Raw genomic sequence first — 22,592 nt, 5'->3', positions numbered from 1 at the left:
GATTAATCAACAAAACCTATGACGCAAGTATGGTTTCAACCCTCTTTCTGATCAGTTTGGTGTTGGGTGGAATGTCTTTGGAGAATACAAGATGATGTACAACTAAAAAGGGTGGTCCTATCTTTGAATAATCTAGACAAAATGTGCCCGGGTGGGATAAACTACAGTGCATAAGAGGTATTTTCTCAAAGGGATACTCGACCCTTACTTTCTACAAAGTCTCAGGGATTCAACAGGGTATACATCTCGTCTCCAAAAACTTGTATATAGTTCCCAGCATGCTTCTTTGCCATGATCCTAATCACAAGGGTATAGCACCCAGCTCGTAATTTACAATCCATCCAAGGTTCCAGTGCTTGGCTCACTTCTTCCTGCTCCCTGGGATAGTGATGCCAAGTTCCCTCTTAAAGGATATAGCACCTCACTCACTTGGTAGCAGTTCCAGGCCCTTCAGCTTACTTAGACCTCCAAGCTTCTTAAGCTTCTCTCCTTAAGGACAAAGTTTGTCTCGTCTCTTGCTCTGCCCTCTATAATTGGCATCTTCCACTCTGACAGCCGGCCTAGTCTTGCCTGGTTTTCTTCTCTAGCTGCTGTTGGCAATGACTGGTGTCCTGCCCATCCTTCCTTGGTTCCTGGCTGCCTGATGTCTTACATCACAATCTCATACGTTATGTAGGCCTTTTCACTGAAGGGCCGACCTCTTGTGGCCCACAAGATTTGGTTCGCTTGAACCTCCATGTAGGCACTGGTGTTCAGTTTTTGTTGTTGTAGGAACGAAACTGTCTTCAAAGGCCTTGTTGGCTTGATCTTTAGATCAAGCAGAAGTCCTGCCACCTTTGTTTGGCTCCATTCTCGCTGTTTTGGGTGGTGCTAGCTATTCTTGCTTTCTCATCTTCTTTCAACATAGATGGTTTGTGGAGAGCCTGCCTAGGGTGCAGCAGTGTCCCGCAGGGTGGGAGGGTATGCTGCTGAGTTTACCATGTTCACACCTATTTGCTCCGGCCTGCATCTTGTCGCTTGAGGGCTTTTCACAATGTTCTTTGTCCAAAACTCACGTTTATGGTGAGTGTTGCTCTTGAAAGGTCCTTTCTAATGTCTGGGATCCCCCCGCCTCCCGGCCATGGATGGTGCTCTGCAATGCTTCTCTGCACCCCTGGTTCTTAGTAAATTAGTTTTTGCAAGGGTCTGCATCAGTAGCTGGGGTACTATGAACAGGGTTAACAATTGACTGCGCTCCCCTTTCTTGCTTAGTGTCCTAATGACTGGGTGCTACAATCATGTTCACCTGCTGCTAACCTTAGCTATTTGTATTTGTGAATATGTGTTGAGGAGTAAAGATTATTGGGCCTCATTACGAGTTGGGTGGTATCTTGGCAGTAAATCTGCTAGAATACTGCCCAAACGAATTACTGTCAACACCACCTGGTCCGGTGTAATTTCTGCTGGTTTACAAGTGGGGGTGGTGTAATTCCTAATTTAATTTGGGTCCATTGGACTCAATGGGGCTATTTTGGCAGAATTAGCGCAGCGGAAATTCCGCCACGGTAATTCTGCTGTTATTTATTTTATTTTTCCGGCAGTGAGTTGCAGGATTTGGCTCCAGGATTTTCCTGGAGGCAAATCCTCCACGCCTGGCCCCAACTTTACCGCTTAACGCCAAACTCGTAATGAGGCTGTATGTCTCTAGAGGCCAGATCATTTGACTTTGAAAATGGCATGGACTGGCAGAGGGACACTGCGAATCCCACCCAGGGGAATACAGATCAGACCACCAGGCTCCGATAGGCAGGCTTTCCTGGCCTTCAGTGTCCTCCCCATGCCTTGGGATAGGGTAATGCTCTTGACTTTGTCACATAGACTATCTTTCCTTTGCCATAGTTTGAATACAAAACAGGGTTTGTGTTGACTTTGGTGACGCCGTTGTCGATGCTATTGGAAAATCTCATCCCATATAATTTTTGTAATGCAGCGACTAGCAATTTCATCTGAATGATGTACTGTACTTTGATCCTGCAAATGAGCCACTGTCAAGGTGGTGCCGACATGCAGGCCTCATTGGTGGCCTAGAGTTATTAGAATTAAAAGTGGCACACCACTGATCCTAAGACCATTGCAATATGGAGTGCAAGACAGAAGGGGGCATTGGAAGCCTTTTCCAGTTTAATGAATGTGTTAGTACACATATTGATGGTAATGTCAAATATAGGAGAGTTGTCAGAGGAAATTGGTTGGAATTATTACAGGTGTCCGTGAAGTCTGTAGGTAGATTGTGATTCAAAATTCTAGAATGGCGCTAGGACCAGTCCAGCAATTGGAGAGCATGGGTTCCTCTGATGGCACCCAAGTTTGCAAAGACTTGCACGCAGTCGAGATTCTACAGCCCACAGGGAATAATTTAAAGGTAATTAGCCCCAGTAGAGAGCATCACTGATGGTGTTCTAAGCCTGGGTGAGTTCCCCTCTCCCGATTCTGTAGGCAGTACAACCCTGTAAAATGGATGCCATGGTGTGAGAAGGAGCAGCGCAGCAGGATTAGGGCCTGTACCTGTGTCCAACAGTCAGACACCGGTACCACTGGGAAATTACATGAGGAGCAGAAAGGGCGATGTTTAAGAAGCCAAGCAGTGACCGTGTGATTTGTGGGTGCTGTTGAGGTGATGGATGGTTCTTGGGTGGCAGGCTGATGGCCATGCAGCCTTGTTAAAAATAATTCACCACGCCAGGCTCCAGTGCCTTGGGTCAAAGCTAATCTTGAACGGATGAAAGGAGTTCAAAGGTGTACCGAGGGTGGCTGTATACTCAACAGATTGGGTGAATGTTAGAAAGGTAGCCCTGCCATTTGGTCTGCTTCAGGGTTAATGTGATGTGATTTCCTAGGGTTCATTTGGTATTTATTGTTAATTTGTAATGCGCCTATACACTTGTTTCGAGGTGCCGCAAGGCAGGGGGACTGGGAGGAGAGTAGCGATCCTAATAGGCTATGCAACATTGAGATCGTGCAATTGCAGTGAGGTGCAAGGGGGAAGGTAGGTGGGGATGTGCAGGGGTTGGGTAGCCACAACTAAGTACAAAGTATAGGAGCTGGAGGGCTACAAAGGTGCAGTCTAAACAGCAAAGTGTATGGGGGTGGGCCCTGTGAGGGCAAGTGCAGGTTAAGGTTGGAAGGGGGACAGGGGAATAAGTGCAGAGGTAGACTGGGCAGGGGGTGCTTGACGCCCTGTAAGAGTCTGAAGGAACCAGCCACCAGACTCGGGCAGAGAGGACATTAGCAGGGGAGGAGGGGCGGGGGGAGAAGGGGAAGGTCTTGAGGAGCTTGCAGAACTTAAGGAGGTCCAGCTCAAGTCTGTGTGGGGCAGGGAGGCCATTCGAGAGGGAGGCACATGCAGAAGAAAGATCTACCCCCACTCTGCTTGGAAAAGCGTCTGAATAACGGACAGTTAGAGCTAAACGAGCAAAGGGTTCTAGTAGGAAGGTATTTAAGGAGAGAGAGTTTGATATAACAGGGTCCCAGGCCCCAGAAATCCTTGTGGATTATGCATAGGTTCTTGAATTTGATCCTTGCAGCAACTGGGAGCCAGTGGAGAGTTTTAGGGCTGGAGAGATAGGGTCTGTGGCCTTGAAGCCAAGGATAAGTCTTGCAGCCCTATTCTGGATTAATTTAAAGGGGTGAAGGGAAAAGTTGGGAAGATTGAGGAAGAGGCTGTTGCAGCAGTCCAGCCTGGAGAGAACCAGAGCTCTGGAGACATTGAATTTCTGGGGGAAGGTGAGGAAGAGGATAATGCCTCTGAGGAGGTGGAATTGAGGTTGGGCCTGCTTAGCCAGGTCCATGGAGTGAAGGAGAGGGAGGAGCCGAAGATGATGCTAAGGTTTTTAGCTTCAAACGAGGGTGAGGGGATGGGGCCCAAAGAGGGTGGCCAGGGTGCGGGAGGGGGGAAAAGGGATCAGGGGTCCCAATGAGGAGGATCTGTCTTACTGGCATTAAGGCAGAGATCGTTCATAGTGCAACATGCCTGATTAACAGACAGGCAGTCGGGCATGTGTGGAAGAAGGGAAGGAAGAGCGTAGCTTGAAGGAAAGCTGCATGCCATCAACATAACACTTAGTTAGGAGAGAAGGAGGAGATCAGTTGGGCTAGGGGGCAAGGTAGATATTAAAGAGCCAGTTTGAGGGGATATAGAGGCCCGAGGGACACCGCAGGTGGAGAGTGATGGAGAGGAAAGGGTCCAGTTAAACCTGGGAAGGATGGTCAGAGGAAAGGGGTCAGCCAATAAAGATCCCTGTCCGTGATGCCAAGGGTATCTCAGAGCCGATTTATCAGGGTAGTATGATTGACTGTCACAGACAGAAGAAAGGTCAAGAAGGATGAGAATGGAAGGGGAGCAGTTTCCATGCCTCTGGCTGCTCTGAAGCCAGACTAGTGGTCATGGAAATAACCAACGGATTCAGTGTGGTGGATAAGCTGGAGATGGAGTTTACCCAGGAAGGGGGTAGTGGAGACAGGGCGGTAGTTTGACAGGAGTGGTCAGCAGGCTTTTTGAGAGCATGCGCAGGGGAGTGCTTGAGAGAAGGATCCAGTGGCAAAGGAGTGATTGCAGTAATCTGCCAAGGCTGGACCAAGGGAATCAATGTTGTCCTTGATGGTTCTAGAAGAGCAGGGGAGCATCTGTTTGGATGAGACGTTCATAGAGCTGACTTGTCTAGAAACCTCATCAGGTGTTGTGGGAGAAAAAGGAGAGTATGAGAGGAGGGGAGAGTGGGGCAAGAGGGGAGGGAGGATGAGGGAGAAGGGTGAGGGGATGAGGGTGGGGACAAGATATCCTGAGTTTTAGAAATTAAGCGAGAGGCCAAAGAGTTGCAGAGGGCCAGGGAAGGAAGAGAAGTGGAGACTGCAGTAGGGTTGGCTAGTTCCTTGCAGATTTTCAAAATTTCAGTCATATTGTTTTTAGCCGCAGAGAAGTGGGCTTGGATATAGGCCCTCTTCAAGCAGACGGACAGCCTATATTGCCTTTGGAGCAGACGGCAGGCCAGTTTGTCAAAGGAAGTATCCCAAATAAAGACTGTGAACAGAAGACGTGTTGATTTGTTGGTAAGAATTAATACCTTCAGACACTAACCATTAGCAGAGGAACTGGTAGAGGGTGGTCCTGGTTGCTCGTTTAAGTGATGCTCTGTACAATTGGAATGTATGCAACTCTAAAGGAGCACAGCAGCCTGAGTTGCTACATCATTTGTGAACTGCTGGAACTCAAGAAATAAAGTGACGAATGTTAAGGCCCTTTGCTGGCCCATCCTTTACAGTGGTCCACCAACATTCCAGTAGTATAATAAACCCTTGTTGACTTCCAGGGGCCCAAGCACTGTCTCTCCCTTATCCAAACATTGATGTCAAGCAACTACCTGGAGCTCAACTCGACAAAGGCCAAATTAATTTTGAGGCAACGTCACCAAGCATGCCCAAGTCCAGAAATGGGTGACCGACTTGGCGCTTGACCCATGCACGCCTCCACTCGCAACCAGTGCAACATCTGTTTTACTGTTCTGACCTTTTTTCTTCAAAACGCACTTAGTCAGTAGAAACAAACATGGGACCAGCTCAAGCTGCTCTGAAATGTGAAGCCTTTCATGCCTGTCTTGAGTTTCAGAACAGGTTTCCCAGCCGTGGTCATGTACCATTTGGATGGTGGCAACACCCTATTCTCAGAAATCCCAGATGACTATTTGGCCCCTTTGAAAGGTGTCCAGGAAGATGCAGCACACCCCATCGTAGGACTGAGACATTTCAACCATATCTCACCTATCCTCCAAAGAACTGCATTGGCTATCCCTTCAAGCATGCATTATGTTCACAACAATCTGTATTACCTATAAAGCTGCCAGAAACTCACCAGAAGCTACAACATATCCAGACTAAAAACAAAACTATAAGAGGGGGGAAACATGAAAACCAGCATTTACCTAGTAAGAATACCTTCACTGGAACAAGTTGCCAAAGCGGATAAAATGAAACTCCTCCATCTTACTTTTCAGGAAGGACCTGAAGACTCCACTCCTTAAAGAACGTCTCTCCAATTGCTGAAGATGGGGGAAATGCTTGTTTCTACATGGATGTTTGGGCTCTTGCCATTGGTGTATTGAGCCAGTTAATGAGGAAATAGCGCGACAATGGTGAGCCAGTTGTTTGATATGTGACTGGTTGTTTGATGGGTTTGGGATGTTCTCAAACAGACCCTTGAAGCATGGACACTGTTATGGTTTGGGGTTGTAAACATTACGCCAGACCAAACATCCAGGGTGCTATAGCCTTGGCCTGACATAGCTTATGCTATATTTCATAGCCGAGTCATGAATTGACAGCATGCACAGGTGAATGTGGGGGGAGAGAAGATTGGGAATGGTAAATCATGGGTCATGACCCCAGGAGCATGTACAGGTCTGTGTGATGTTGGAATGAAACCACACAGGGATCAATGATTTGTAGGAGTGTACGTTTACAGTTGTTGTGAAACATAGGGAAGTTACTACACAGTTGTATGTATGGGATTTGGAAAGTGCAAAACCTATCTGGTAAACACCAGAGCACTGCACACAGGGGATTACAGGTAGAGTGCGGAATAGTCCGGTGGAGCAGGCTGGGGAGGTGGGCGGGATGTGGAGTGGGATAATTAGAAGTGATTAGACCTATCCGCGCAATGTATGGATCTAAATTTAAAAGTTGGTTATTTCCGGAACCAATGATGTTTGCACTGTATTTTTGATTGGTGAAATTGGGTCTGAATATGTAAATTGGGCTATTTTGGTGTTTTGTACTACATGAGGACAGCGGATACAAGGTGCATGCCAATGTGTGGTGTTGTATGCCTTTTTGTTGCATGATTGGGGATGGTAATTTGGTACGGTTTATCTTGGTGACACCTTCCTACTTTTACGCTATTGCCTTTTTTCTGCAATAAATGAACACATTCATTCGTATTTGGGCACATTATGGATGACATTTTCTGAAAAACATATTTTTTGCAATGACGTTGTCTAGAAAAAACATCATACTCTTCCTCCTTCCCTTTTATGCATTTGTCTCCTTCAATCATTTTCAATTTCTTCTTTTAAATCTTATGTTTGTTTTCTGCTTATTTTTGTGTACTTGTGTGTGTATAGATTTTTGTAGATCTGTTCTATGCAGTTGTGGCATTTTTGACTTGGATATTGATTATTTGTATCATGGAACTATGTTTTCACAGAGTATGAGTGCATGTGATTTAAACTTCATCACGTTGTCACATTTACATTTCAGCAGGTGAGCTTGCTCGGAATGTTCACCTGGAGTAAGTATGGTCTAGCTATGCAAAATGCTGAAGCAAAGAGCCTTGGCCTGTGTTGCTTTTTAATTATGGTATAAAGCTGTTATATTTAACAACTTGGAGCATCCAGTGTGTCTTTGATCACTGCACCATGGGAGGGCCTGGCCACTCGTGCTGCCACCGGTGGCCACTTCTGCTGTTGAATTTGTCTATAAATAATAAAGGGCTAGTTAAGGTGAAACCTAAGATCCATTGTCTGCAAACTTTCTGTTGCTAATAACCTTTAATTCATTTGAGGTTTCTGTATGAATTTTTCCCAAGATGTCTTCTGGCCGTGGACTGATAACCAGTTAGGCCCAGAGCACACCTATTTCGGAAAGATGTTAATGGTTTAAGATAATTAGTGGAGTGTGGGGAGAAAACCAACCCTGAAACTGGGTTGTATCAAACAATGTGAAAACAGTAGATGTCCACATTCTTGTGGCACAATCTCGTCCCCTGCTCACCCTGTACTTACTGTAAATACAAACATTGTTTCTAGTATGTTTGGTATAAGATTTGAAAAAACAACTTTTCCAACTTTTCATCAAGGTAATGGCCGTGGACCCCTAAATTTGGAAAGTGCAATTTCTTGCAATGGTTAAATTCAAGTTTATTTATATACATACAGCAAAACAAATGCTTTAACACAATGCAATTACAACGCCAATATTAAAAGCAGATTAAAATCACATCACATTTCATCTAATTATCTTCCATACAGTACATTGCATGATAAGGTCAGTAAATACAACATAAAATTAGTACAATCCTTTTATAAAAATCAACCATATAAATATATCACATTTATGTCATTGCCGCTCATGAAATGTGACCATAATGCTTCCATTTCGACAGGCTTGAATTGATTGTTGTAAGACTTCATGTGTTTAAAGCGCAAAGCATACAAACTATCACACACAATCAGTAGATGGTACAACGTCTCAGTGGTTTCGTTACCACATGGACCCATTCGCTCAGCACATGGTAATCCTAATTGGGCACCTTTTTGTTTTGAGTGCCTCAGATATGTTAAATTTCAGTAATGGGTATAACCGGACATCGTGCAGACTTGGATAAGCCTTGATCGGCTGGTGGGGATCATCTGTTTATGCGTTCTTGGCAATAAGTGCCACTGAGATTTAGTGGCAAGGTTAGTGAGCTGTTGTTCATAGCAAACTTCTTTCAGTACTCTTTTTAGAGTGGATTTCATAGTGAGTATCCTAATTTTGCTATGGGTTAAAGATGCACCCGCCCACATAGTGCGTAACGTTTTTAGTTTGCCCATGATACCAAGCGAGGCTTTACCTTCAAGACTCAAGAACGTGGCTACCTAAGGTACTATAATTGTATCAGTTTCCAATCTATTTAACTTCTCAAAGTATCACAGTGGTTAATAAATACATATGGCATCCCCAGAAGATCAAATTCGAGGTAAAGATACTCCACTTACATTACAAGGTAGGCGGAGCAGTTTTCGTAACAGACTAGCTTCAAAACGCTACTAACTTAATGAAGCTGTGGCCCCAGATAATGGCATACAGTAATATTGCTCTTTTTTTAGCTGTATGTATGGTCAATACTCCTGATACTGAATAACTACTATTTCTGCTGATAAATATGCTCAAGTTATTAGTCGAGATCGTGCACCGGCCCTGCAGAGAGAGCCAGTGGGCATTCCATGTTAGTCGATCGTCTATGATTCTTAAGTATTTATAGGAGTTGACTTGTTCCATTGTTTTGCCATTCAGTTTCCACACATTTTGTTTTGGTCTGCGTTTTTTGTGAAGACCATCACTTACTCTTATCAATATTAATCTGTAGACCATTGTCAGCGCAATAGTTGCCAAGGGCATCAAGCATTTGCTGAAGACCTGCGGGTGTATAATCTAACAAAATGAGATGATCAACGTATGCCAGCCACCCGATCACATCAGAGATCTTCACAGGATTTGCAGTGACAAGGCAGAATGCCATTTGCATATCCGCCAAGTAGAAGTTGAAGAGTACTGCAGCAACCATACACGCCTGTTTTACATCACTAGAAGTTGTAATGGAAGCTGATAGTTAACCCTCAGCATTTAAGCGTATCTGTACTGTAGTGTCAGTGTGCAGCATCAAAATCCTAAGAAGACCCATTGGAATTCCCCAACTATGCAGCTTCCGCCATAATTGGTTTCTCTGCACCGTATCAAACGCGGCACAAATCGATAAATGTTCAGTATACATCAAGCCCACGTTTTAACCAGGAATGTTCAACCGCAGTGGAAACAGCAACAAACCATGCACGGTTCCTGATCCTCCCCGGAAGGCAATTTGGTTTGGTGGTAGTATATATTTTTCCTTAATCCACACATTCAGTTCCTGCAATAAGACCCAAGCAAATATCTTAAAATATAAAGTGTTGAAATAAGTGTTTTTCACCTTTTGCATGGTTTTTCGCATAGGCAAACAATGTGAATTCATTGAACAGTGTCACAGCCTACACTGCTGTATGGATTTGCTTCTCATTTGGTAAAGAACAGGGTGCACCAACATTACTTGTATATCTCCCGTGGAGCATTGCAGCAACTGAGGCTTTAATTTGTGGTAATCTTATGGTAATTAAACAGTAAATTCTCCCAAGAGCAAAAGGTTGAGGGTGATGGGTTTTAGGTACAAAACTATTTTCAAAATGCATGCTAAAACACCAGGGAGCTCATGTTCAATTATGGTGTAACGTGAATGGAAGACATAAGCCTTGAGTATGACTTTAACGCCTTACATTCACACCACAGTTTCAATCATTTGTATGGCGGAGAGGCAACTTGTGTTTTCGCCACCTCCATTCCTCTCCGCCACACATGCTTCAGCATTTGTGCCAGCATGGATTTCTATGCCGGCACAAATGCTGGAGATCCCTATGGGGTCTACCTGCTTTTTGTACCAGCATAAAGCAGACGGACCCCATAGGGATTAATTGCACACGCTTCAGCATTGTGTACAATTACTAGTGTCAGACAGCGTTTAATTGTAATGGTAAGCACTGTTCACAATTCAAATGAAACACTGCCCAACATAAGAGAATGTCAGGCAGCATTTACTTTTAATTGTGGGCGCCGCTTGCCATGTGTGCATGGCAAGTGGCGCTCACAATTAAAAGTAAACGCTGCCTATCATGCCAGGCATTATTTTCTCACTTTGCACAGCGGAATGCAAACGTGCAGGGCAAAAGGCAGCGTACACATGTGTATACCACCTTTTGCCCTTCAGAGTTGCTCTATGCCATGCAAATTATGAACATTCAGCAGCGGGCACCAGTGCATGTGTACAGTTCCCTGCTGGCGAATTTAGAGATATGGAAATTGAGCTTCCAAATATTGAACCTATTCTCTTTCCGGTTATTCATTATCGCAAAGTGGCCCATGGCTATGGCCGCAGGTCCATGCTAGTGTGCCACGGACAAATGAAGGGGGACAAATCTTATGATGCATAGGTTAACCTATTGATAATCTTGAGTATGATGTTTGTGATATGAAAAGTAAAAACGTTATTTATTATGAGAATATAGCATAACAAAACCCCTGAAATTCAGTGAAAATGCTTTAGTTAAGAGTTATGTTGACCTATTTGAACAAAATAAGACTTCGGTTTAGTTGAAGTGATAAGTTGAGGGTTTAACCATTAGTGTTATTGCTGATGCCATTTTGTAATTTCATGTTTGAGCTCCAGATTTCCTAAAGTTCTTCCGAAGACACTAGCTGATGTCCTCTGAAGGTGCCAGAGGTGCCCCCGAGGGGGGCCACAGCCAACCTTATAAAAACACTGGTACCCCCACCGGCCCACCTGTTTTACGAATGCAACTTTGTGTGCCACCCCCAAGTGACCTCATCAGACACCCTATGAAAAATGTCTGTGGGCTCCACTGGTCAAGGTACATGTCATCCTTCCTCCAGAATGTCTGCCAGTTTTCTGTGACTCTGACATGCTCTTTGTACATTTTCCTATTCTGGTACCATCCTTTGGATCCTCTCTGAAAGTTAAATGTATAGGGACTGTAGAGTAGTCGAACAAAACAGGCACGGTCCCAAATTTTTTGTTAACGGGGGAGAAATTCTCAAACGGAACCCAGTAATAGGGAAAGACAAAGAGTACCGCAAGGCACAGAGAATTAATTACCCCTTACTACTCTAACTCCAGAGATGACAGAAATCAGAATACTCTAGTCACATAAGTTTACAACAGACACACAAAGATCACTGTCATACGAGCGTGGAGAACTAGAGAGAAGGAAAAATATCACCCAAAGAAAATGTTCACAAATACTTTAATTCATATAGATATAAAAAGACAGAGTCTATTCCTACACCAATGTATCAAAAAGATACCAAATGCTTAAAGACATAAAATACATTGATACAAATATAAATGTGTCAAACAATGACCCTATTTTTAGAAAAAATTCATAAGCTATATTGTCACTCATTAGACATTAGCTGAGTTATAAATTGTCGACATGTTTCGGCCCATACAGAAATCAGACATTTCCTCAAATGTCTATTTCGAGATAGATATCGTGGCCATCTTCAGGACATATGATTTCTTCACACTTGGTCTTTTATGTGATGTAGATGGGACATCATGGATCTACAAATTCCAAACAGGGTGATGACATTACTTCGCGTATAACCAGTTGTAATTTGCATAGTTATTTTTAAAAAAATTTTTGCAAGCAAAAACATCCCGTAGCTGTACATAGGTGAGTTATGTAAAAAACATATGTAATATTTAGCCTCTTAGTCCTACCACACATTTCTTAGGGTCCTTATGTTAACCTAGTTAAACAAACATTACTTGATAATCCAAATACCGTACCCTAACGTACACAAGGGACAAAAGAACAAACACACACTTACAGCATCCTGTATAACAAATGTGACATAGTATCAAAATCTCTTACTTGTTGACTCTAGAGAGAGTGTATTTCATACGATGATACAATTTCATCCGTATTGTGTATAAAATTAGTCCACGCCACTGTGGGTTATACACTGACTTCACTGGCAAGGCTCACCTTGTCCTATAATGTAATAAAGACCATGTCTACATCAATAATTTCATCTAATTCAGGTGTATATTGGTTACTAATCAATTCCCACAATTATCATATTTAACAAGACATTATACTCTTAAAGTCAGGAGATAAAAACTTCCTACAGCCCAGATATCTCAGCTCTAGAAGATATTTACGCCGTACCCTGTGTCGTTTTGAAACCATACAGGATCCGGTATTTAAAGAAAAACTAGTTCAGAACAGTTAGTGCCCAAAAGTGTTATGCTTAGTCTTAATCAGTTCTTATGGGCACCAAACAAAAAGAAGACATAAATGTACCTTCTCTTTATTGAGATCCGCGCAGGCACGGTTATTTAGGGGGCGCAGTAATGGAACGGATGTTCGCACATGAGACGCTCATGCAGGCGTGTCTCAGTTTCCCGGATCAGATATATCCAGAGTAGGAGGCTGTCAATACGGAGAACACGTATATGTAAGCCAAAGTTCGAAAATTCAATAGAGAGAAACATAATTTCGGCGGCACGCAAGCTCGAGCTTACCAAGGATTGCGTTGTATTCGTATGAGGCCGCTCGTCAGGGTTGCTTCGTTTACAGGCTTCGCTGCTAGGCCACCCGGAAGACAGATTAAATATGCAGATGTACGTATCTAAAGGGCCAATCGCAATCGGGACCACATATCATGTGACCTAACGCGAGCGTCATGTGACATATATTTCCAAAGATTGTCAGGAAAAATGTCAAAAGAACTAAGTTCATTTATGCAAAACAAACAAAGTCTTAAAGCCCCAGGTGGATGGATATTTAGTAGTTGAAACTGTTCACAGAGAACAGGCCAATATGACGGGCCAATCGCAATCGGAACGGCGTGTCACATGACCGAACGCGTTCGTCATGTGACATGTGTTTTCAAGGATTGTCGAAGAACATAGGTCTTGTAGTCCCGGATGAATTCAGGGAACTCAAAATGTTTCAATTCACAGGAACAGTATTATTTCAGTTCACAAGAAAAGTATATCTATACGGGTTATAGACCGACCCGACTAATAGAATTAAACATGATACTACGTTTGAAACGAGCCAATTGTATTTGGAAAAAACGTCATGTGATCATGAAGTGAAATCATGTAACATATATTTACAGGGATTATCGAAGGACTGTATTTGTTTATACAAACACCAGGGTCCTGTGACCCTAAATACATTAGGAGTACTGAAAGTTAGTTTATCAAACTATTCCACTCCACAGCAACATTTAAACCCTGGTTCACCGTATTCAGGTTATAGATCAATCTTTGTTCTGCAGTTGTTAATGCTAGATCACGGTTACCACCTCTAGGTGGAGCCGGTATCTTTTGAATAACAAACCACTGTAATTCAGTGTAGCTGTGTTTGGCTGAAATGTAATGAGCCACCAATGGTTTTTTGTCTGTTTTGTTTTTTAAACACGATCTATGTTCACATATTCTTTGTCTTATGACTCTACTGGTTTTTCCAATATAGAGTAAATTACAAGGGCACTTAATGCCATAAATCACCCAATCTGAACCACAGTTCGAGAAAGATTTTAGATTCCAAATCTTCCCATTCAGTGTCAAGGTTTTGCAATTGATGGTAAGGGAGCAGACCGAACAATGGCCGCATTTATAATGGCCAAGAACTGGCGGGAGATTCCAGAGAGTCTGTTGTGGCAAAGGACTAGATGGTGTGGGATATGTATGAACCAGCATATCTCTAAGATTCTTCTGACGTTTAAAAGCAAATCTCGGTTGTGTTGGACAGAAGTCATCGGTAGTTAATATATGCCATTGTTTTTTAATAGTTCTACGTAAGGCATTGCTGATAGGACTAAAAGTGCTCACACATGTGATTCTTTTTTGCAAGATTTTTTGTTCTGGATGTAGGCAACTATGTCTGTTAGCATGTTTAGCTCTCTTATAAGCACGATTAATACATTTCTTCGGGTACCCTCGAGTGATGAGACGTTTTTTCAGATCCTTACCCTCATAAACAAAATCACATACTTCAGAACAATTTCGTCTTACTCTCAGAAACTGTCCGACCGGTAAATTTTCTCGTAGACTTAACGGATGGAAACTGTTGAATCTTAGTAAGGTGTTTTTATCAGTTGGTTTTCGAAAGAGCTTTGTTTTTAGCAAATCAGGCTCTGTTTTATAAATGGAGAGATCCAAAAAGGGTATGGAGTGTAAGTCATACGTCATAGTAAAGGTGATGTGCTGGTGATGATTGTTTAACCATACTAAAAAGGATTCTAACATGGTTATGTCGCCTTTCCAGATAAGGAACACATCATCGATGTAACGCAACCACTTAATTATGTTGCTCTTAAACGGATTGTGTTCATCAAAGATGGAAGTTGATTCAAAATAATCCATGAAGAGATTAGCGAGGTCGGGGGCAAAAGTAGCCCCCATACTTGTGCCGTGTATTTGTTTATAGAATGTGCCATCGTACAGAAAAAAGTTTTCTGTCAGGGCGATTTTGATACATTCCAAAATAAATGAAGTGGGTACTTTCCTGAGACTTTCAGTCCGCTTATTCAGATATAGTTCCATAATAGTTAGGCATTCTGCCTGAGGGATACTAGTATAAAGGGAAGTGACATCCAAGGTTACCAGGATATCCATAGTTTCAACATGTATAGAGTCAATCAAATTAATCATACTAGTCGTGTCTTTGACAAAAGATTTCATGGACCTCACAAAAGGCCGAAGGAACCAGTCTGCATACATCGACAGAGGTTCCAAAATAGAATTAATGGCTGAAACAATAGGTCTGCCGGGGGGGTTAATAGAATCCTTATGTACCTTAGGAAGAAGGTAAAAGGCTGGGATAGTAGGTGACTTTTTTATCAGAAAATGATATTCATCTTGATCGATCCACTCCTGAAGTAGAGCGTGATCCATCAAGCTTTTAATGTCCCCTCGGATGGCTTCAGTTGGATCTTGAGTCAGTTTACGATTTATATTTGTATCAATGTATTTTATGTCTTTTTTAAGCATTTGGTATCTTTTTGATACATTGGTGTAGGAATAGACTCTGTCTTTTTATATCTATATGAATTAAAGTATTTGTGAACATTTTCTTTGGGTGATATTTTTCCTTCTCTCTAGTTCTCCACGCTCGTATGACAGTGATCTTTGTGTGTCTGTTGTAAACTTATGTGACTAGAGTATTCTGATTTCTGTCATCTCTGGGGTTAGAGTAGTAAGGGGTAATTAATTCTCTGTGCCTTGCGGTACTCTTTGTCTTTCCCTATTACTGGGTTCCGTTTGAGAATTTCTCCCCCGTTAACAAAAAATTTGGGACCGTGCCTGTTTTGTTCGACTATTTATATGGACAGCCCTTGGCTGGTAGGCTACATTCGATAGACCGTTGTGCCTGTGGTATTCCCTGGCAAGGAACACTTTTTAACATTTTGCTTAGATTAAGATGGATAATGTTAACATCTTGACTTTCTCTGATGAATATTATCAGAGATTGATGAATTTACCTTCGATAGTAGCTATGGATCAAACCAACGGTCCATCAGTCGCCAGTAGCGACGATTTAGATTTATTGCTTCAAAAGAAGAAGAAGTTGATCCGTACTGAGTCCCATGGTCAGATGATGCTTGCCTATCTTAAGGCAGGTATTATCCCTGAGGGCTTGCAGGTCAAAAATGTACCTAGAGTCTTTATTGATAATCCTAAATTTAAGGGACAATTTAGTGCAGTAGGAAACAAATGCTCGAGAGATTACTTAATCTTAATCATAGACACCTCAGTAGAAGAGGCCACAAAACAAAAGTTGGAAATTGAAGCCCTAGAAAACAAGATGAAAGGAGACAATTTAATCAAAGATATTAAAGAAAAACTGACCAAAATGGAGGAAGAAATTGTGAAATTTAAAAAATTTACCCTGGATAAAAAAATTTGGAAGTACAAAAAAGACATTGAAAACTACAAAGAAAATGTAACTTACCCTTATCTTGTTGAAACTTTTTACTCAGACCAAAACAAACTATCGCAGAGCAGGAACAAAAATACAGGTCGTCAGAGAAACAAATTTGTGAGTTTCTCTAATACATCTAACACTACGACCAGTAGTGATTCCGACAATGCCTCTGCCTCAAATGAATCTAACCCTAATAATCAACAATCTTTTTTTCGGGGACGAGGTCAGAAAACACGCCATTGGCAACAGGGGCCGCCCCGGATGCAAACACGCAGTTGGAGGGGCCCTCCACAGAATTGGTGATTCCGATCTTTAATCTTTCCACACATCATTTGACTAACTTAGAAATACAAGTTTTGAAAAATGGCCTGAGCTTTGTCCCTACCACCAAAGCTAAAGACTTTGATACACAGATGGAGTTACACAAATTCTTCCGTCTCATCCGTCTGAAATATTTTTTCAAAGACGGGTTTACCTCCACCAAAGAACCTAGTACAACTGGTTTAAAAACACCTTCTAATTTCACTCCCTCGAACTCTATGGTGAGTCCGGCCATTTTGGCTTTTGAAAACAAGGTTTTGGAAAAAACTAAACTTTTACTCAGAGATAAGAACCATCATAAAGACAATTTAACTAGGGCAGAAAGAACGGCCCTCACTAATCTTCGAAATAATAAAGCTTTTTTGATTAAACCGGCCGATAAGGGCGGAGGTATTGTTCTGTGGGACACTACACTATATAAAGCAGAAGCCGCCAATCAACTAGATAACCCCATGTTCTATCGTAAACTGACTCAAGATCCAACTGAAGCCATCCGAGGGGACATTAAAAGCTTGATGGATCACGCTCTACTTCAGGAGTGGATCGATCAAGATGAATATCATTTTCTGATAAAAAAGTCACCTACTATCCCAGCCTTTTACCTTCTTCCTAAGGTACATAAGGATTCTATTAACCCCCCCGGCAGACCTATTGTTTCAGCCATTAATTCTATTTTGGAACCTCTGTCGATGTATGCAGACTGGTTCCTTCGGCCTTTTGTGAGGTCCATGAAATCTTTTGTCAAAGACACGACTAGTATGATTAATTTGATTGACTCGATACATGTTGAAACTATGGATATCCTGGTAACCTTGGATGTCACTTCCCTTTATACTAGTATCCCTCAGGCAGAATGCCTAACTATTATGGAACTATATCTGAATAAGCGGACTGAAAGTCTCAGGAAAGTACCCACTTCATTTATTTTGGAATGTATCAAAATCGCCCTGACAGAAAACTTTTTTCTGTACGATGGCACATTCTATAAACAAATACACGGCACAAGTATGGGGGCTACTTTTGCCCCCGACCTCGCTAATCTCTTCATGGATTATTTTGAATCAACTTCCATCTTTGATGAACACAATCCGTTTAAGAGCAACATAATTAAGTGGTTGCGTTACATCGATGATGTGTTCCTTATCTGGAAAGGCGACATAACCATGTTAGAATCCTTTTTAGTATGGTTAAACAATCATCACCAGCACATCACCTTTACTATGACGTATGACTTACACTCCATACCCTTTTTGGATCTCTCCATTTATAAAACAGAGCCTGATTTGCTAAAAACAAAGCTCTTTCGAAAACCAACTGATAAAAACACCTTACTAAGATTCAACAGTTTCCATCCGTTAAGTCTACGAGAAAATTTACCGGTCGGACAGTTTGAGAGTAAGACGAAATTGTTCTGAAGTATGTGATTTTGTTTGAGGGTAAGGATCTGAAAAAACGTCTCATCACTCGAGGGTACCCGAAGAAATGTATTAATCGTGCTTATAAGAGAGCTAAACATGCTAACAGACATAGTTGCCTACATCCAGAACAAAAAATCTTGCAAAAAAGAATCACATGTGTGAGCACTTTTAGTCCTATCAGCAATGCCTTACGTAGAACTATTAAAAAACAATGGCATATATTAACTACCGATGACTTCTGTCCAACACAACCGAGATTTGCTTTTAAACGTCAGAAGAATCTTAGAGATATGCTGGTTCATACATATCCCACACCATCTAGTCCTTTGCCACAACAGACTCTCTGGAATCTCCCGCCTTTTCTTGGCCATTATAAATGCGGCCATTGTTCGGTCTGCTCCCTTACCATCAATTGCAAAACCTTGACACTGAATGGGAAGATTTGGAATCTAAAATCTTTCTCGAACTGTGGTTCAGATTGGGTGATTTATGGCATTAAGTGCCCTTGTAATTTACTCTATATTGGAAAAACCAGTAGAGTCATAAGACAAAGAATATGTGAACATAGATCGTGTTTAAAAAACAAAACAGACAAAAAACCATTGGTGGCTCATTACATTTCAGCCAAACACAGCTACACTGAATTACAGTGGTTTGTTATTCAAAAGATACCGGCTCCACCTAGAGGTGGTAACCGTGATCTAGCATTAACAACTGCAGAACAAAGATTGATCTATAACCTGAATACGGTGAACCAGGGTTTAAATGTTGCTGTGGAGTGGAATAGTTTGATAAACTAACTTTCAGTACTCCTAATGTATTTAGGGTCACAGGACCCTGGTGTTTGTATAAACAAATACAGTCCTTCGATAATCCCTGTAAATATATGTTACATGATTTCACTTCATGATCACATGACGTTTTTTCCAAATACAATTGGCTCGTTTCAAACGTAGTATCATGTTTAATTCTATTAGTCGGGTCGGTCTATAACCCGTATAGATATACTTTTCTTGTGAACTGAAATAATACTGTTCCTGTGAATTGAAACATTTTGAGTTCCCTGAATTCATCCGGGACTACAAGACCTATGTTCTTCGACAATCCTTGAAAACACATGTCACATGACGAACGCGTTCGGTCATGTGACACGCCGTTCCGATTGCGATTGGCCCGTCATATTGGCCTGTTCTCTGTGAACAGTTTCAACTACTAAATATCCATCCACCTGGGGCTTTAAGACTTTGTTTGTTTTGCATAAATGAACTTAGTTCTTTTGACATTTTTCCTGACAATCTTTGGAAATATATGTCACATGACGCTCGCGTTAGGTCACATGATATGTGGTCCCGATTGCGATTGGCCCTTTAGATACGTACATCTGCATATTTAATCTGTCTTCCGGGTGGCCTAGCAGCGAAGCCTGTAAACGAAGCAACCCTGACGAGCGGCCTCATACGAATACAACGCAATCCTTGGTAAGCTCGAGCTTGCGTGCCGCCGAAATTATGTTTCTCTCTATTGAATTTTCGAACTTTGGCTTACATATACGTGTTCTCCGTATTGACAGCCTCCTACTCTGGATATATCTGATCCGGGAAACTGAGACACGCCTGCATGAGCGTCTCATGTGCGAACATCCGTTCCATTACTGCGCCCCCTAAATAACCGTGCCTGCGCGGATCTCAATAAAGAGAAGGTACATTTATGTCTTCTTTTTGTTTGGTGCCCATAAGAACTGATTAAGACTAAGCATAACACTTTTGGGCACTAACTGTTCTGAACTAGTTTTTCTTTAAATACCGGATCCTGTATGGTTTCAAAACGACACACAGGGTACGGCATAAATATCTTCTAGAGCTGAGATATCTGGGCTGTAGGAAGTTTTTATCTCCTGACTTTAAGAGTATAATGTCTTGTTAAATATGATAATTGTGGGAATTGATTAGTAACCAATATACACCTGAATTAGATGAAATTATTGATGTAGACATGGTCTTTATTACATTATAGGACAAGGTGAGCCTTGCCAGTGAAGTCAGTGTATAACCCACAGTGGCGTGGACTAATTTTATACACAATACGGATGAAATTGTATCATCGTATGAAATACACTCTCTCTAGAGTCAACAAGTAAGAGATTTTGATACTATGTCACATTTGTTATACAGGATGCTGTAAGTGTGTGTTTGTTCTTTTGTCCCTTGTGTACGTTAGGGTACGGTATTTGGATTATCAAGTAATGTTTGTTTAACTAGGTTAACATAAGGACCCTAAGAAATGTGTGGTAGGACTAAGAGGCTAAATATTACATATGTTTTTTACATAACTCACCTATGTACAGCTACGGGATGTTTTTGCTTGCAAAAATTTTTTTAAAAATAACTATGCAAATTACAACTGGTTATACGCGAAGTAATGTCATCACCCTGTTTGGAATTTGTAGATCCATGATGTCCCATCTACATCACATAAAAGACCAAGTGTGAAGAAATCATATGTCCTGAAGATGGCCACGATATCTATCTCGAAATAGACATTTGAGGAAATGTCTGATTTCTGTATGGGCCGAAACATGTCGACAATTTATACCTCAGCTAATGTCTAATGAGTGACAATATAGCTTATGAATTTTTTCTAAAAATAGGGTCATTGTTTGACACATTTATATTTGTATCAATGTATTTTATGTCTTTTTTAAGCATTTGGTATCTTTTTGATACATTGGTGTAGGAATAGACTCTGTCTTTTTATATCTATATGAATTAAAGTATTTGTGAACATTTTCTTTGGGTGATATTTTTCCTTCTCTCTAGTTCTCCACGCTCGTATGACAGTGATCTTTGTGTGTCTGTTGTAAACTTATGTGACTAGAGTATTCTGATTTCTGTCATCTCTGGAGTTAGAGTAGTAAGGGGTAATTAATTCTCTGTGCCTTGCGGTACTCTCTTTCCCTAGGGACTGTAGAGGAAAGGAATGTTGATACATATTTAGGGCAAATGCTAAAAACCTCGAACTGTCATCCTAGTGCAACCTTTCAACAAAATCTCATAACACAAATTGAGAGAGATTGATGGTGACACAAGGTGGGCAATGTTGGTCAATACTAGGCACTAGACTCAGCGACACTAGGCTGACACTTGTTAATTTTATAATTTTGCATTACCAAAACATGATAGACGAGGTAGGTATGCTTGATTATTGATTGGTCGCCCAGAAACCAAACCGTCTTTTCAGGTTGATGCAGGAAAGGAGAGGGGTACTTGGGGAGGGGATACTGTCAAATGAGTGGTTAGTTGTATACCCAGTGTTATGGATGGCTACAGCAAGACTGTGCATGTCCCTTTTAACCAACCCATGTGCCTAGATCTGAAGGATACAGAGGAAACTCGTATACCATGTAAGTGGGCAACCAAAAAAGTTCAGGAAGGCTGTGGGAGGGCGGGGCAGAAAAAAAAATTCTGTGGTAGAGGGAAATTATGTTAGTGAGATAATGACTCCAGAAAAATATATTCCAAAGTTCTTCTCCACTTGATGTCTTGCACACAGCATCTCTGACTTTCCAGCAAGTTAGATGCAGTTGATTTTTAACTTCAAAACTATCCCTCATTTAGTATTTTAAGATGGATGTAAGAATTCCACGTCACTGCCTCATTAAAGATAGCAGATTTCTCTTAATTTTTGTTTGCGGGTTATTGCTTGGGTCTATAACTTCATCTCATATGCTCCTCTTGCTTTCACTTTCAGGGGCAGCTTTGCACTTGCATGATTTTGCCATTCTAAATCTCGAGTGGCTGGTGAAAGAAGCCTCGTATTTGCCCGACTGCTACATATGCTTCAAAGACACGGGTATGGTCCAGTTTAAGTTTTCCAAGCCTGCCCCAGTGGGGCCACCACCGCTCAACTGTTCAGACTGGGTGTTGATTGAAAGCTATAGGAAGCAGCTGAGTGATGTCGCAGCATTTGATAACAGGTGGGTGATGTTAAGGCGCGCTGGTCATAGGCGAATCTGCTTAATGAAAGACTGTTAAATCCTTATTTCAAAAAAGAAAAGGCAACAATACTACAAAAATGACAGCCGTAGTACATTTTAAAAATAACCAAGTAACAAAGCAAGAAAAAGCCCCTTTTTACCTGAAATTAGTTATAAGTCGAAAATAAGAACACCATATAGAAAATAAAATAAAACTGCAATTAGGTTGGACAACAGATACAATAATTCGTACACATTAAAACAACCTTTTCAACATTGGAGAATTTGGGCCTTCCCCCATTAAAATCTTCAAAATAAAACGAAACCACAAAGAACCAAGGGGAATTGACATCATACTCCACTCATTGTATCATTCTAACGTTTAGGTCAGCTAAATGTTAAATTCAATACACTGTAGGAAATAAATCAAGAGGGAACAAACAATCATATCGCAAACCCTTTGTGAAACTAAAACATCAAAATAATGTGTAAAGTTTAGTTTTATGATCTTTTTTTAAATACACATTTATCTGTTCCTTC

At 41.5% G+C, this 22,592-nt stretch overlaps 1 protein-coding gene across 2 annotated transcripts in view; it reads left to right on the top strand.

Annotated features, from left to right (window-relative positions):
- The window catches only part of ADA2 (adenosine deaminase 2), a 470,094-nt gene that overhangs the window by 230,450 nt on the left and 217,052 nt on the right, over positions 1-22,592 (top strand). For both annotated transcript variants that reach the window (XM_069628655.1, XM_069628654.1), the window contains exon 4: positions 21,827-22,052. In XM_069628655.1, the coding sequence (XP_069484756.1) occupies positions 21,827-22,052 (226 nt within the window). The remainder of the gene's footprint in view (positions 1-21,826; positions 22,053-22,592) is intronic.

The sequence above is a fragment of the Ambystoma mexicanum genome, chromosome 12, assembly GCF_040938575.1.
Source record: "Ambystoma mexicanum isolate Mex_15411 chromosome 12, UKY_AmexF1_1, whole genome shotgun sequence".
Taxonomy (NCBI): Eukaryota; Metazoa; Chordata; class Amphibia; order Caudata; family Ambystomatidae; genus Ambystoma; species Ambystoma mexicanum.
This window is presented reverse-complemented; position numbering and strand designations above follow the sequence as displayed.